The sequence below is a fragment of the Ahaetulla prasina genome, chromosome 6 (genome assembly GCF_028640845.1).
Source record: "Ahaetulla prasina isolate Xishuangbanna chromosome 6, ASM2864084v1, whole genome shotgun sequence".
In the NCBI taxonomy this organism is placed as follows: domain Eukaryota; kingdom Metazoa; phylum Chordata; class Lepidosauria; order Squamata; family Colubridae; genus Ahaetulla; species Ahaetulla prasina.
In genome coordinates this window covers 42,748,567-42,763,466 of record NC_080544.1, presented here as the reverse complement: position 1 = coordinate 42,763,466, position 14,900 = coordinate 42,748,567, and the positions used below count along the sequence as shown (strand labels likewise).

General features: G+C 35.5%; 1 protein-coding gene across 6 annotated transcripts in view; it reads left to right on the top strand.

The window, feature by feature from the left end:
- Positions 1–14,900, top strand: part of DOCK1 (dedicator of cytokinesis 1) — a 513,270-nt gene that overhangs the window by 84,258 nt on the left and 414,112 nt on the right. For 5 of the 6 annotated variants that reach the window (XM_058189019.1, XM_058189020.1, XM_058189022.1 and 2 more), the window contains 8 exons: positions 6–141; positions 2,708–2,865; positions 3,988–4,069; positions 6,044–6,182; positions 7,643–7,715; positions 9,680–9,822; positions 12,014–12,139; positions 13,146–13,270. In XM_058189019.1, the coding sequence (XP_058045002.1) occupies positions 6–141; positions 2,708–2,865; positions 3,988–4,069; positions 6,044–6,182; positions 7,643–7,715; positions 9,680–9,822; positions 12,014–12,139; positions 13,146–13,270 (982 nt within the window). The remainder of the gene's footprint in view (positions 1–5; positions 142–2,707; positions 2,866–3,987; positions 4,070–6,043; positions 6,183–7,642; positions 7,716–9,679; positions 9,823–12,013; positions 12,140–13,145; positions 13,271–14,900) is intronic. The other variant, XM_058189021.1, reaches the window with a different exon arrangement.

Below are 14,900 nucleotides of genomic sequence, written 5' to 3'. Positions count from 1 at the left end.
TACAGAATTCTCGATTTGGATCTAGTGGTAAGGGATGAAGATGGTAACATATTAGATCCAGATCAAACCAGCACAATTAGCCTATTCAGAGCTCATGAAACAACTTCCAAACAAGTAGAAGAAAGACTGCTGGAAGAAAAAGTAAGATACAAAATTATTTCTCCCGACTGATATGACAATATAAGTGGCTGTAAACTATGAATATGCACATGTGTGTGCATGCACTTGTGTTCACATACATACATACTAAAAGAAACTGGTTTTTTTTAAACACAAATCAAGCAATTGTGTTCTGGAGGTTTCGGAAAACTGTTGTGAGTCAGCCATTGTTTGGCAGAACAATGGAAATTACAGGTAGTTCTCAATCTACCATAGTCTGCTTAACAATTGTTCAATCTTGTGATGGCCTTGGAAAGGATGCAAAACATCTCATACACGCACTATCCTGTGATAGCAATCTGGACACTTGGCAACCCATTTGCACTTATGACTAGTTGCCAAGTGCCCCACAATATGAGAGCACCATTTGCAATCTTCCCTGTCTGCTTTTCTGGAAAGCTGGTGCTTTCTGCTTGGGCTACTACTCTCTGTTCTGTTTAGCAGCAACGGGAATTTGCAGTAATAAGTTTGCAAAGGAGCCTCTTCTTTCTCACTCTCAAACTCACTCCTTCTCCCTCTTTTACGCACACACACAAATACTCTTTTTCCCACTCCTGTGCAGATTCCTAGAGTGGAATCAGATCCATCAATCAGATTCCGAGAGAGGAAGCACATCCTCCGCTTTAAGGAATATGCTCGATGTTTTCAACCCTCAAGAACCCAAGCCAAAGCCAATCTGCTTGATCACATAAAGAGCAAAAAAAAAAGTGGGGCAGGAGGAATAGTAGGTAGAAAGGAGGGAGGCCATTAAGAGGACAAAGAGAAAAAACAGGAGAGAAAAAGGATGGAGGAGGGAGTGTGCTTTGTTGTTCTGTTCCTCCTCTGGCTCCCTCCTGCTCTGATGTGCCTTTCCTACTAAAGATACACATGCTGTTCCTGATGGGGAGAGAAGTGGGCATCATGCAACAGCAGTGGCCGGATTTTTGGAAAGAGCAAGCCCCCCCCCCCCCGATTCTTTGCTAGGAGACTAGGCTCCTTTGCAAAGTTATTTCAGCAAATTACTGTCACTCCTAAATAATTATATACTTGGAAGCAATGATAATATAAGGTATGCGAGCTGCTGCAGGCAAGTATGAAAGACCTGACCAGGCTGTCTCTCTGGTTTGACATTGAAAACCCTGCTTGCAGGTAGCATTTTCAGTGCCAGAGCAGAAGCTCCTGTGGTCTCCCTGACTTCCCCACTCCCTGTTCCAATTGTAATTGTAGGTTGAAGATTTCCTGTATAATGATCTATTTTTTTCTGGTTTGAAGAAAATAAAATATTGTTAGGTGAATAGACATCCTTCTGTACTGTCTACGTTCCCCCTCTCTAGTCTGTTCAGCTTCCAGTATGTCATATCCCACTGGTCTGTCCACTTCTAATAGTCCAAGCTCCTTTCCTACCCTCTGCTCCTTTTCCTCATTTGCTTTTGTCTTTGACTGTTCTCCTGTTTCCCTTAACCATTTCTGTATAAAGAAAGGAGTCTTCAATCTTTGTAATTCTTTCCCTCCTTTCCTTCAAACACTAATGTCACCGCTTCTTGCCCCCATATTTTTCTTAACTGCACAGAATACTCAGTCTGTCTGTATGTTATATCTTATGACATGTTTCTGTTCTCAGTGTTACAAGCCCCCACTCCCCTTTTATCCATGTTTCAGCCACTTATAATCTTGGCACTTTCTCTTCTTGTTCTCATCAACCATTTCTGCCCAAAGCAAAACTGCCACATCTTGTTCTGTGCATGGAACCTAAACACCTGAAACAGGCACAATTTGGTTAGGTCTTAGATCAGGGGTCCCCAACCTCTGGACCATGAACAGATACCAGATGGCCTATTGGGAACCGGGCTGCACATGCAGTGGGAAAGTGAGCAAAGCTTTATCTAGCATGCAGGGGATCTAGGCTTTGTGTGAAAGCATGCCCCATCCCCACCCCCGGTCCGTGGAAAAATTGTCTTCCACAGAACTGATCCCTGATTGGGGACCATTGCCTTAGATCATCTGAAACCAATTTTGCTTGTAAAAGATAGCTCATGCACTGAATCTTTTGTACATCTTACAAAAAAAGTTTGGGCAGAATGCTCAGTCAAAAATGTTCTTCACATTTATATTTTCAAAAATACATTATTTGATTTATCTGGTTGTAGTAGTATTACACTTTTTTCTAGACTTTTGGGGAATATTGTAGGCAGAACCTGAAATTTGGATTCATAAATGATAAATTCTATGCTTCGCCAGGATTTGTGTGGATTTGCAAATGTGTAATTAGTCTGTTTATTCAGGCACATAGAAATAGTGAATTGTGCTTTTACTTACTTTGAAGGTAGTCCTGCAAAATCTATTTAGGTTCTTTCACTTTTTACATTTCCACATCTCTTAGAACAGTTCTACATTTAGAAGAGAAGACATAAATGGAATTAAGGTGACTAGGGATTAGTTAATTATACAATTATACCCCAATCCATATACACTTACAAAAATAGATATATGTAATTGATTGTATTACGATATAACGATAGTAATTGCAGAATATTGTATAATTTTTTTTCTTTTCTCTCTTGGATTGTAGTCTCAAAAGCAGAACCTTGACATTAGTAGAGAAGCAAAATTTGCTGCAACACCTTCATTTGCATTATTCGTAAATCTGAAAAATGTTGTTTGCAAAATTGGAGAAGATGCTGAAGTCCTTATGTCTTTGTATGATCCTTTGGAATCCAAGTTTATAAGGTCAGTGCTTTAACTGCTCCCATGCTTGTTTTAAAACTTCAAAATATTAAAGGCATAAAACAGATATTATGTAATATGTATTAACAGGGAAGGACAAAGAGGCTATCTAAGAAATACTGCTGTTAGTCATTAGCCATAAATTGTCTGTGGAAATTTCCTAAATCATCGTGTGTCTATGAAAGGTTTTAGTGTTAATTACCATTTATATAGTTCGTGGCATTATTGGGACCTTCTGGTCCTGTTGTGCTATTTCCTTTTACAACAACAAAAAGACAAATTACTTTTCTTGTGGATTTCCCAGTTTGTATAATATGAGACATTAAAAATGCAATGCTAAAAGGTTTAGAACTTTTATAATGGATATTCAGTATCCTTTGTTTTTGCATTTCCATATAGCTTCACATGAAAGAATAAAATCCATCAAAAAATCTTCCAGGGATTCTTTTTCTGAGAGATAGATGTTTTCTCATCCTAAAACAGAATGATAATGATAATAGTCAACATCACAAGTCTGCTTTGAGATCAGACAGGATGAAAGCTCTGAAACAAATGATACATCACAAATATAAATGATTATTAAAATAGATATAAAGCTTTTTGTTTACAATCTGTATTTTTAAAAATTCACATTAGTAAGCTGACACATCACTAGAAAATGAATTTGAGAAGGCTGTTTTGAATTTATTTTGCTTTAGACATAGCATGTTGCTAATCTCTTTTTGTTGGTGTATTATGGTGAAAGAAATGAGCTCTTCCTTGCACTCTGAGATTGTTTTATTCGGTAACAATTAAAAGAAAAAACGTACTTTGTCCTTATTTCCATTTTTTAGATCTGACATATTTGTGTTTATCTATCTGTCTACCTGTCTGTCTGTCTGTATATATCTCTATATAGAGAGATATACTTAAAGAAATGTTTATACATTTTTACTTTATTAATTGTAAATTATCTAGAGTTATTGGGCAATCTATAAATTGTGCAAATAAATAAATGTGGTTTGCATCAAACTCTGAATAACCCTCAGTGTGTATGTTTAAATATAATGTTAACATATTTTAATGTAAAACTGCTTTTGCTTTCATAATGAATAAGACAGTCAATTTTTATTTTTATTTACATAGTGAGAATTATCTAGTGAGATGGTCAAGTTCTGGTCTACCAAAAGACATAGATAAATTACACAATCTTCGAGCTGTCTTTACGGTAAATATTTTTTTTATATTTGTGATTCTTACATTATTTATTTATTTATTTTATTTATTTTATTAGATTTTTATACTGCCCTTCTCCCGAAGGACTCAGGGCAGTTTACAGCCAGATAAAAACAGAACAAGAATAAATACAAGATAAAAATAATATTTAAAAAACTTATTAAATTGGCCCAAATTAAAATATAATTAAAACAGTAAAAACCCAATTTAAAACTAAAATCCTACGCCAGTCCTGCGCGAATAAATAGATAAGTCTTCAGCTCGCGGCGAAAGGTTCGAAGGTCAGGAAATTGGCAGAGTCCTGGGGGAAGTTCATTCCAGAGGGTGGGAGCTCCCATAGAGAAGGCCTTTCCCCTGGGGGTCACCAGCCGACATTGCTTGGCGGACGGCACCCTAAGGAGTCCCTCTCTGTGAGAACGCACGGGTCGGTGGGAGGCAATCGGTGGCAGTAGTCGGTCCCGTAAGTTATCCGGTTGTTTCAGTATTTTCCATGTCGTACTGGAATATATATATATATATGTAGGTCTTTGGTTTTTCGGGTTTTCTCCCGTGTAAAATTGGAAGTGTCTTGGCGATGTTTCAACGAAGTCTCATTCGTCATCTTCAGGCTTCAGCTTCGTGCTTCTGGGAGCAATGTGTGATCGCAGCTGTTTCTTCCTTTTAACTGAACTTCCTTTCCTGTTAAAAGGAAGAAACAGCTGCGATCACACATTGCTCCCAGAAGCATGAAGCTGAAGCCTGAAGATGACGAATGAGACTTCATCGAAACGTCGCCAAGACACTTCTAATTTTACACGGGAGAAAACCCGAACAACCAAAGACCTACATGCAAACACCCGTGAAAACCTCAGAAAACAAATATATATACAAACCCCTCCAATCCATACATACAAACCCCTCCAATCCATACATACAAACCCCTCCAATCCAAACAAACCCCTCCAATCCATACATGCAGCAGACAGACACCCACTATGAAGATGTAGCACGACCACAAACACAAAGCCAAACAACAGCAATGCAGCTCACCAGCTCAAATCCCCCTGCAACTCAGACCAATCTGAGCACAACCAAGCCCCCACCCAAACAGGACACACTCCCATCCAATCAGAGCACAAAAAAACCCCATCCAATCAGAGCACAGCCAAGCTCCCACCCAATCAGTTCAAACCCCCACTAGCAGTTAAAAAGGAAGAAACAGCTGCAATCACACATTGCTCCCAGAAGCACGAAGCTGAAGCCTGAAGATGACGAATGAGACTTCGTCGAAAAAAATGGGAAAGAGTCCTTTAAATATTATGGAGCTGAGCCTTCCATTCTGGCACTCTAGCATAAATTAGAAGAAAAGCCAACACTAGAAAATTTCAGTGACTGTGATAGCTAGGAATTTTGGGTCCAAATGTATCTGTCCTTCATAAAGCTAGAAGCTTTGGTAAAATGTGACATAAACGATAGAGGTAGACAAATGGTTTGATGGTAGAAGAAGGCTTCTTTCTATTCCTGCAAGTCTTCTTTCCGATTTCTATGCATATGTAGGATCATTGGTCCTTGATGGAGTTATGCTTGATTTTTCAGGACTGGGAATGTATTTAGAAAAGACTAATTTAGAATGTGCTTCATGAGTTTTGTTTACTCTTTGTTAATGCATTTAAAATCTACATGGATTTCCCTATGGTATTATTAAAATAACATTTCTCTGTGCTCTCTCCAAAATAAACAAATTTGAATAGTTTTTACAGTTAGAGGGAAAAATAGCCTTTAAATCTAGCAAAATTATTCAAGATTTTATATAACAGCTTTTAAGAGATCCAAGTAAATATATCCCTTAACTAGCTGTATGAACATTTAGCTGTGTAAAAAGAATTGTAAAAATGAAGAAATGACAGGCTAAATAGTAAAACTTCAGTATGAATTGTAAAATAGCTGTGTGAGAGAATTTTGTAAGGAAAAAAATTCATATTTTTAGGACCTTGGCAGCAGTAAAGACCGGAAGAGAGAGAAGATCAGTTTTGTGTGTCAGATTGTACGAGTTGGCAGAATGGAACAAAGAGAGAACAACACAAGGAAATTAACTTCTGGGCTACGGCGACCTTTTGGTGTAGCAGGTAATACAGTACATTGTCAAAATATTTTGCCAATAATAGCAACTGCTGAGGATTGAAGCAATTTGACCTACTATAGTTTTGTTCAATCTCTTTGTAACATATTTTTTGCATGCAGGAAGTCCTCGACTTATGGTAGGAATTGGGACTGAAATTTCTATCACTAAGTGACACGGTTGTAAAGTATGACTGCCTCGTTTAGCGATGGCAATTCCTGCAGTTCCAGTTGCCATGATTAACTGAATCCCACATTCATTAGGCAAGGAAACTTTCTTAGCTCCCCAACCTGACCAAAGTCAATGGAGAAATTGGCAAGAAGTTGCAAGTTCCAGACCTGCAGGTAGTAAAGGCTTGCAAGGATGGGGGAGGGAGGCAGGATATGTGTGAGAATTGCTGCATGAATTGAAGTGGGGATGCGAAAGAAGAGGTGCTGCATGCGTCAGGAAGGTCCAAGAGTATATGTGAGAAATGCTGCACTGCGGGTGCACAGGGATCCTAAGGGGTGCAAGAGTGACCAGCGCAGTGTGAGTTGACTTGCTGTCCAACAGAAACCTACAATAAATGACAATGGGGAGACCAGTTAGCTCAATTTATTGGGCCCAGAAAAAAAACCTACAGTGAGGTAGCTTCTGCCCTTCCTCCCAGAAAGAAAGCTTTGAGGTAGACTTCAAGGGGACAAAACTGTGGCCTTTGCCACTAGACAGAAGACTGGCCAAATTCTCTGTTTTCAAAGTAGCGTGTCATGGTAATGGGATTTATTCTGGCTCAACCCATTGTTCTGGAAGGATAATAGAAAAGAGGTAAGAACATTTCAAGAGCCCTTGGACAAGGTGCCTGCCTATCTTGTGAAACACAACCATGGTTTTCTTTTCTTGGCTTTGGCTGATTGCTATCAATTTTAATGCTTTAAGTTTAAAAAATTTTTTATATCCGTTTAGGTAGTTATAGATATGGATGTAGATGTTTTTTTTTTGTTTTTTTTGTTTTTGTTTACATTTATACCCCGCCCTTCTCCGAAGACTCAGGGCGGCTTACAGTGTATAAGGCAATAGTCTCATTCTATTTGTATATTTTTACAAAGTCAACTTATTGCCCCCCCAACAATCTGGGTCCTCATTTTACCTACCTTATAAAGGATGGAAGGCTGAGTCAACCTTGGGCCGGGCTTGAACCTGCAGTAATTGCAGGCTTTGTGTTCTTAATAACAGGCCTTACCAGCCTGAGCTATCCGGCCACTGTTGATATAGATACTGTATATTCATTGGTTAATGCCAATAAATACCCAATATTACCACCAGAAGATTCCACCTTGTTTTACTGATATGAGTGAAGCAAGTTTCTCTTTCAGCAGAGTAACACTTCTTGACAGAAAATAATTCTAAGCAGTCTGTTATCATCACTGTTTGCCACTCTTTTCCATTGTAACTTAATCCTTAATGAGGCTTGTTTCTCTTTGAATTCAGTGATGGATATAACTGACATAATTAATGGGAAAGTAGATGATGAAGACAAGCAGCACTTCATTCCATTTCAACCGTAAGTGCAAATTAATACAGAAAAGTAATCAGGACTGATATCAGGAATAGATAGGTTATGATTCTTTGTTAAAAATAAACTCTCACAGTTTTGAAAATGTGAAGAATAAAAAGCTAAATGGACAGGACAGTTTTGGAAGAAAAAATGATTTACTTTGGAATTAACCTATGTGATTAAAGAGTCTCTTCCCAAAGAATTAAATAGCCAGCTCTGATTTTGTGTGTGTGTAAAACTAAGATAATTTCAGTGTTCCTACAAGCACAACCTGACTGCAGACAAAGTCCTCTATATTGTGAATACATTTTCTATTTAACTTTGCAGTTCAAAATCTTGAATTGTTAGTATCATTCGTGGATAAGAATCAGAGATGTGGGTATTGGAATATTAATAGTTTCAAATATGTACATTTTAGAACTAACTGTTTTGTTTCAATGAAATAAGATACGTGCATAAAGTATTTGAACTAAAATGAAAGCTTGAGTACAAAATTTAAAATACAGTATTTTAAATTTAAAGAAAAAACATGATACATGAATGTGAATTGTTTAGATCTTGTAGTAGAAGTAAGAGAACAATAATCCTCAGGGTATAATGATTTTTTTTTATCAAATCAATTTATCAAATTTCTAAAACCAGAATACAGACTGCTCTATGATTAGTGCTAATGATTGAGTAGAAGAGCATCTTTTGTTCCAATAAGCTTAATGTTGAATGTGTTTGCATTTTTTGGTTTACATATATGCCAACATAAATTTATATAAAAAGTTATATAATAAACACAAACAAATGAACATTATTTGGGTGCATCTATAATAGCATATGCTGTTTAAATAAAAAGAAGAAAATTAAATAGCATAAATCAGTATAAATCATGACAAATTTAAGACTTATGGACTTCAACTCCCAGCATTCCCCAAGCACCTCTGGGAATTGAAGTCCACAAGTCTAAAATTTGTCAAGGGTGGGCACTTCTGGTATAAAATGAAAGCCTTAATGAGAGAATAAAATTGGGCTTGAGATAAATGAAACAAAGCTCCACTTGCTTAATTAATAGTTTCTTAGTAATATTTCTCAAACGATCCCAATAATATTATTTTGTTTTATATTATGAATTGTCTGATATATATTTCTAAAAGCATTCTGGTTAAAAATGAAATGAGATATTTCACGGATCTGGAAATTTTTTGAAATAAAATATTTTCTATTCATGTTTTGTAGCTTTCTTTTTTATATTATGCTTAATTAAATTATTCTTTAGAAAAAGCTTTTATCAAGAATGAGTTATATACAATTTATGAAGAACTTCCTGTTACTTATTTCTTTTGTATTGCATCTTTCTTGTGTTACTTAGTATTTTTCTTTCCATGTGTTGAATTTTGGGTGCCATTGAAAAAATAAAACAGCTGTCATTAAACCTGGGGCCAAATTGCTGTGGGTTGGTGGATGAAATTTTTCTAAATGCTACATTTCATTTGTTACTTCAATATTTTCATCCTTTCCATCATGTAGCGAAATCGTTTCATGGATTTTCTTGATTGTTTTCCAACCCCACTAAGCTACTTTTATTTGTAGTAGCGTTCTGCTTTTTGTTATTTGTTATTAGAATTGTAGTCATTTCATCCCTGAAACTGGACTTCACTGGTCCATGGGGGTGGTATGTTTACATTTTGGTGTTGTTATTTTATATGTAACTTTTTTCAGGCTTTCCATCTCTATTCTACATACCTTCATGATAAATCTGGATTATGTTTTTTTCTGAAATCATAAATTCATTTCTCCTTATTAGTTTCCTGATTGATTATCTTTCTGTGTCTTCCTTTTTTTTCTTTGTCTTGTGCTGACTAACAAATACTCTTTGTCACCTGTGTGATATTCTCTGTTATGTCTTTGTTCTGTGATTTCTGGTTTTCTGCCCCTTCCATCTTTGTTACCTTTTGGTGTTGGTCGTCATGTGCATTCTCCAGGCTAGCATTGGATAACACCATTCGACACAAGCAGTTGAACATATCATCCCGTTTTTCACCCAGGGTGGCAGGGGAGAATGATTTTCTTCAGACTGTAATAAACAAAGTGATTGCTGCTAAAGAAGTTAATCATAAGGGTCAAGGTAGGTATTTTCCTTTCCTTAGGTTGTTACCATTAGCAATGATTAGGAAAGTAATAAATTTTGTACTAAAACTATTGAGTTGTTCTTAGCATGGAAAAGGTTTCTTGTTTCTGATTTGCTCCTTTTTTGCTTCATGAAGAATGATGATCATTCTGAAGCCATGTTTTAAAATACGCATTTATCATTTTTGCATCTTTCACTGATATCTAACCATTCATCATCTTATTAATGTTCTTTTCAATTTTTTACTGTAAAAAAATCTTAATTTGAGATCATGGTTAGTTGGCTGTATCAAAAATAATAACTCTATCTGAACTTTGCGTACATGTATTTAAGATGCCAGATGCTTTTTGTTATTCAGTTTATTATTTAGTTCTCTTGCTGCCTTAATAGAAATTGGATATGGATGTAGAAACCCTTTTCAAGTTATTTTAGAAATAGCAGTGTGCTTCTTGCAAAATTTATTTAAAAGTTTATTAAAAGGCTTCTTTTTGTTTTTGTCTTAAAGATTGTTTTTAAGAAAACAAAAGTCTTGTGTTAATTTGTCTGTGTATCACTGCTGCAATTTATTAATGTGTAAAATAAACTAATAAGGATTTTTTTAAAAAAGAGGTAAAATAATCTTATAACTCAGAAAGTTGAGAGTTCAGTCCTAGGTAGCAGCAGATGTAGCAGAAAATATCTGCTACAAATTCCACGTGATGTCAGGAAGGGCATCCAGCCAGTAAATGTTCAGCTCCATCCAGTTGCTCTGATTCTACTCCGAATTACAGGATTATAGAGTCATAAAAAAAAAAAAGGTGGGGGGGAGGAGGTTTGAATAGGGACATTTGATCAATATTTTTTAGCACCACCATTACATTAGAATTGCTGCTTTTTGGTTTAGAATCTCAGCTAGAATTGTTCATAAATATTTAAAATATTTGTCTACATAATGTTTAAAGAGCTATACTTAAGTGATTACTAGAGTTTTACTCATTTCATTGGCCCTAGGTATTCTTATGGTAAGATTTATTTATATTGCATAGTCTGTGTTTAGTTATTTTGGTTCATTTTTCTCTGCATAATAATTACATTTTTAAAGATGGCATTGTTTGCTTCTTTCTATATTAATATGGATGATGGAAAATACAGAGTTGTCAAACAAAAGGAGCACTTCATATATGTGTGTGTGTGTGTGTGTGTGTGTGTGTGCGCGTGCGCGTGCACTGTTCAAATGGTCACTAAACAAATGGATCAGTGGTGGGCTGCTCCCGGTTCAGTCTTATTCTATAGAACCGGTAGTAAACCGGCAGGAAGCTCCACCCACCTGCCACAACATCACCATGGGTAATATGAGCAAAAACGCACACGCGATCCTGTTGTGAACCAGTAGTAAAGGTAAGTAGAACCCACCCCTGGAATGGATGTGAATCGAGGATTACCTGTGTTAATTTTAAGTAATCAAATAATGTCATTCCATATTTGACTGCTCTATCTTACTAACTAAACCAGAGATATTGTTCTCCTGAATAAAAACACAGCTGTGTGTATGTATGTATGTATGTATGTATGTATGTATGTATCTATCTATCTATCTATCTATCTATCTATCTATCTATCTATCTATCTATCTATCTATCTATGGTTTAGTTAGTAAGACATAGCAGTCAAATATGGAATGACATCATTTGATTACTTAAAATAAACACAGGTAGTCCTCAATTCATATCCATTTGTTTAGTGACCATTTAAACAGCACTGAAAAAAACTGCTTTTGACTGTTTTTCACATGTAGATTGTTGTTGCATTCCCATAAATTCAAGAGCTTGGCAACTGGCATGTATTTATGACATTTTCACTATCTTAGAGTCATGTGATCACTATATGTAACCTTCTGAGCCAGTTTCCGACAAGCCAAGTCAATGGGAAAGCCAGATTTGCTTAATGTCTGCAGTGATTTGCTTAACAACTGTGTGCAGAAAGGTCATAAAATGGGACACAAGTCATGTAACAACTATCTTGCTTAGCAGTGGAAATTTTGGGCTTCATTGTGGTTATAAATTGAGAAGTACCTGTAGTTTCTTCTTTCTCTGAATTCTGTTTTTAGGCTTACATTTTTCCATCATATTAAAATTAAAAAATCCCAATGTGTTAGACTATATGTAAACCCCCCAGTTTATGAAATAATATTTTTTACTAAATTCTACAGGTCTGTGGGTGACACTGAAACTTCTTCCAGGAGACATACATCAGATACGGAAAGAATTTCCTCACTTAGTTGATAGAACCACAGCTGTAGCACGGAAAATGGGCTTTCCAGAAATTATTATGCCTGGTAAGACTATACAGTGATAAAATTAAAAATGTTGGTACAACATAGGCTAAGTCATGAAGTTGTATTAAATAGTATTTGGAGGAATTAAAAGTTGCTTGTTGTCAAAAATATGAAGTCTGAACATATTTCAACTTTATTTGGATTGTTGAGCATAAACAATATCTTTTTTTTATTTCTTTTTGTCACAACAGTATACACAAACAATTGTCATAGATAAAACAACATATCTTGAAGAAAAAAAATATATATAAGTAAAAAAAATATGCATAAACTATATTAATTTGATATAATGAAGGGAACAATAGGACAGCAACGGTAGGCACTTTTGTGCTCTTATGCACGCCCCTTATCTAGTTAAATTCTGTCTATTTTTTCTTTGAGGTAAAAGAAATACTTGTTTATGAATGTGCTGCGTCAATAGGAATCATTTTCATTTGTCATGCATAGCAGACCGCCACTTACTCACAGTGCAGATAATTCTTTAGAAGAGCCATGATGGTGCAGTGGATAGAATGCAGTATTGCAGACTAATTCTGCTGACTGCCAGTGGTTCGATCCTGACTGGCTCAAGGTTCAGTCAACCTTGATTGGTAAAATGAGGATCCAATATGCTGACTCTGTAAACCACTTAGATAGAGCTGTAAAGCACTATGAAGTGGTATATGAAGTGGTATATAAGTCTTAAGTGCTATTGCTATTCTTGTTATATGTGAATTGTAAATTTTGAGTTATTCTTGAAGTGTTATTTTGGGTTAGATGATAGATGATAGTCTGGAAAATTTATGTACATTCAACACTCTAAAACACAGGCTCAGAGAATGTTAAATAACTGTTGCTATTCTAACATGCACTTTCTGTAAATGTAGCATTGACATTTTTATAGTCTAGAGGAAAATATAAAAAAACAGATAAACAAATCATAAGCCACTATAATTCTTAAAATTTGCTTTCTGTTTTTAGTCATAATATACTAAATCAGTGAATTGTTCTTCTCTTTTGTTTCTAGGTGATGTCCGTAATGATATTTATGTAACATTAGTTCAAGGAGATTTTGACAAAGGCAACAAAACTACAGCAAAGAATGTAGAGGTTACAGTATCTGTTTATGATGAAGATGGAAAAAAATTAGAGGTATTTTTGTAGAAAGTTGATACCTTATTTTGGGTTGGTTCAAAATGACGTAATTGATTATTCAGATACTTATTAAATCATGGTTAAATATTTTTAAAGCATGACCCCTTCCCTCCTTTTCTCTCCTGAACATTTACTGAATAATTTAATGCCATACTTTTCCCATGCTTTTCCCACAGCTAAATCAAGTCTAGTCCCCAAATTTCAAACCCCTTCTACTCCTTTAATCCAAATATAACAGTCTCATAAAAAAACTACAAGAAAAGAAAAAAGAAAAGAAAAAAAGCAAATATAAAATGTCTAACCTAACAATTCAGTTTCAATTTCATATTTAACTTAGTTCTCTTACATTCTATTCAACTGTTCCCTCAAAAATTTAAAACTCGTTTTCCTCTTTCCCCAATCTATTTTATAATCCTTTCCTCCATTCCCCAAATAATTCCCCATTAATATTTATTCTATCATTAACACATCATATTCTTACATAAATGACACAATTCTCTGCTTAATTTTTAATATATTTAAATCTAAGGTGGCCTTTTATATTTTAATCAGAGGTCAGCCATCAAATATCCTTTCTTAAAGCTATTGTGCCATCTCGGGAATGGTTCTGAAATCACAAAAACCATTCCATTCTTAACTATCTTCCTCTGCCTCTAAATATCCTCTTAGTATCCTCTAAGAATAATTACTAATCACAAATAACAAAGTGGTCTTTTATATTTAAATCAGAGGTTAGCCATCCAAAATCCTTTCCTGAAGCTGTCGTGCCATCTGGGGAATGGTTCTGAAATCACAAGAACCATTCCATTCTTGACTATCTTTCTCTGCCTCTTAATATCCTCTAAGTATAATTACAAATCACAAATAGCAAAATGACCAATCTATCTTATTTGAAAACAATTAATAGAATAGAATAGAATTTATTGGCCAAGTGTGATTGGACACACAAGGATTTGTTTTGGTGCATATGCTCTCCGTGTATATAAAAGAAAAAGAAAAAATATACTTCGTCAAGGTACAACATTTACAACACAAATAATGGTCATAGGGTACAATTTAACCCTTAATGATAGCAATAAAAAGTTACAGTCATACAGTCATAAGTGGAAAGAGATTGGTGATGGAAATGATGAGAAGATTAATAGTAGTGTAGATTTAGTAAATATTTTGACAGTGTTGAGGGAATTATTTGTTTAGCAGAGTGATGGCCTTCGGGAAAAAACTGTTCTTGTCTCTAGTTGTTCTGGTGTGCAGTGCTCTATAGCGTCGTTTTGATGGTAGGAGTTGAAACAGTTTATGTCCAGGATGTGAGGGATCTGTAAATATTTTCAAGGCCCTCTTCTTGATTCGTGCAGTACAGGTTCTAATTGAAAGACAGGTTGGTAGCAATTATTTTTTCTTCTCCCCCTCCTCCCCTTCCTCTTCCTCCTCCTCCTCCTCCTCCTTCTTCTTCTTGTGTCATTTCTTCTTCTTCTTGTGTCATTTCTTCCTTTGCCATTAGGTGTAGCTCATTCTCCATTTTATTAGTGTTAGACCACGCCTTTCCTTTGTCCTCATATATTTCCTTTTTTCCAAGTCTCTTCGCACTTTAATATTTTCTTTGTATTTTATTTAATTCCAAGTTACA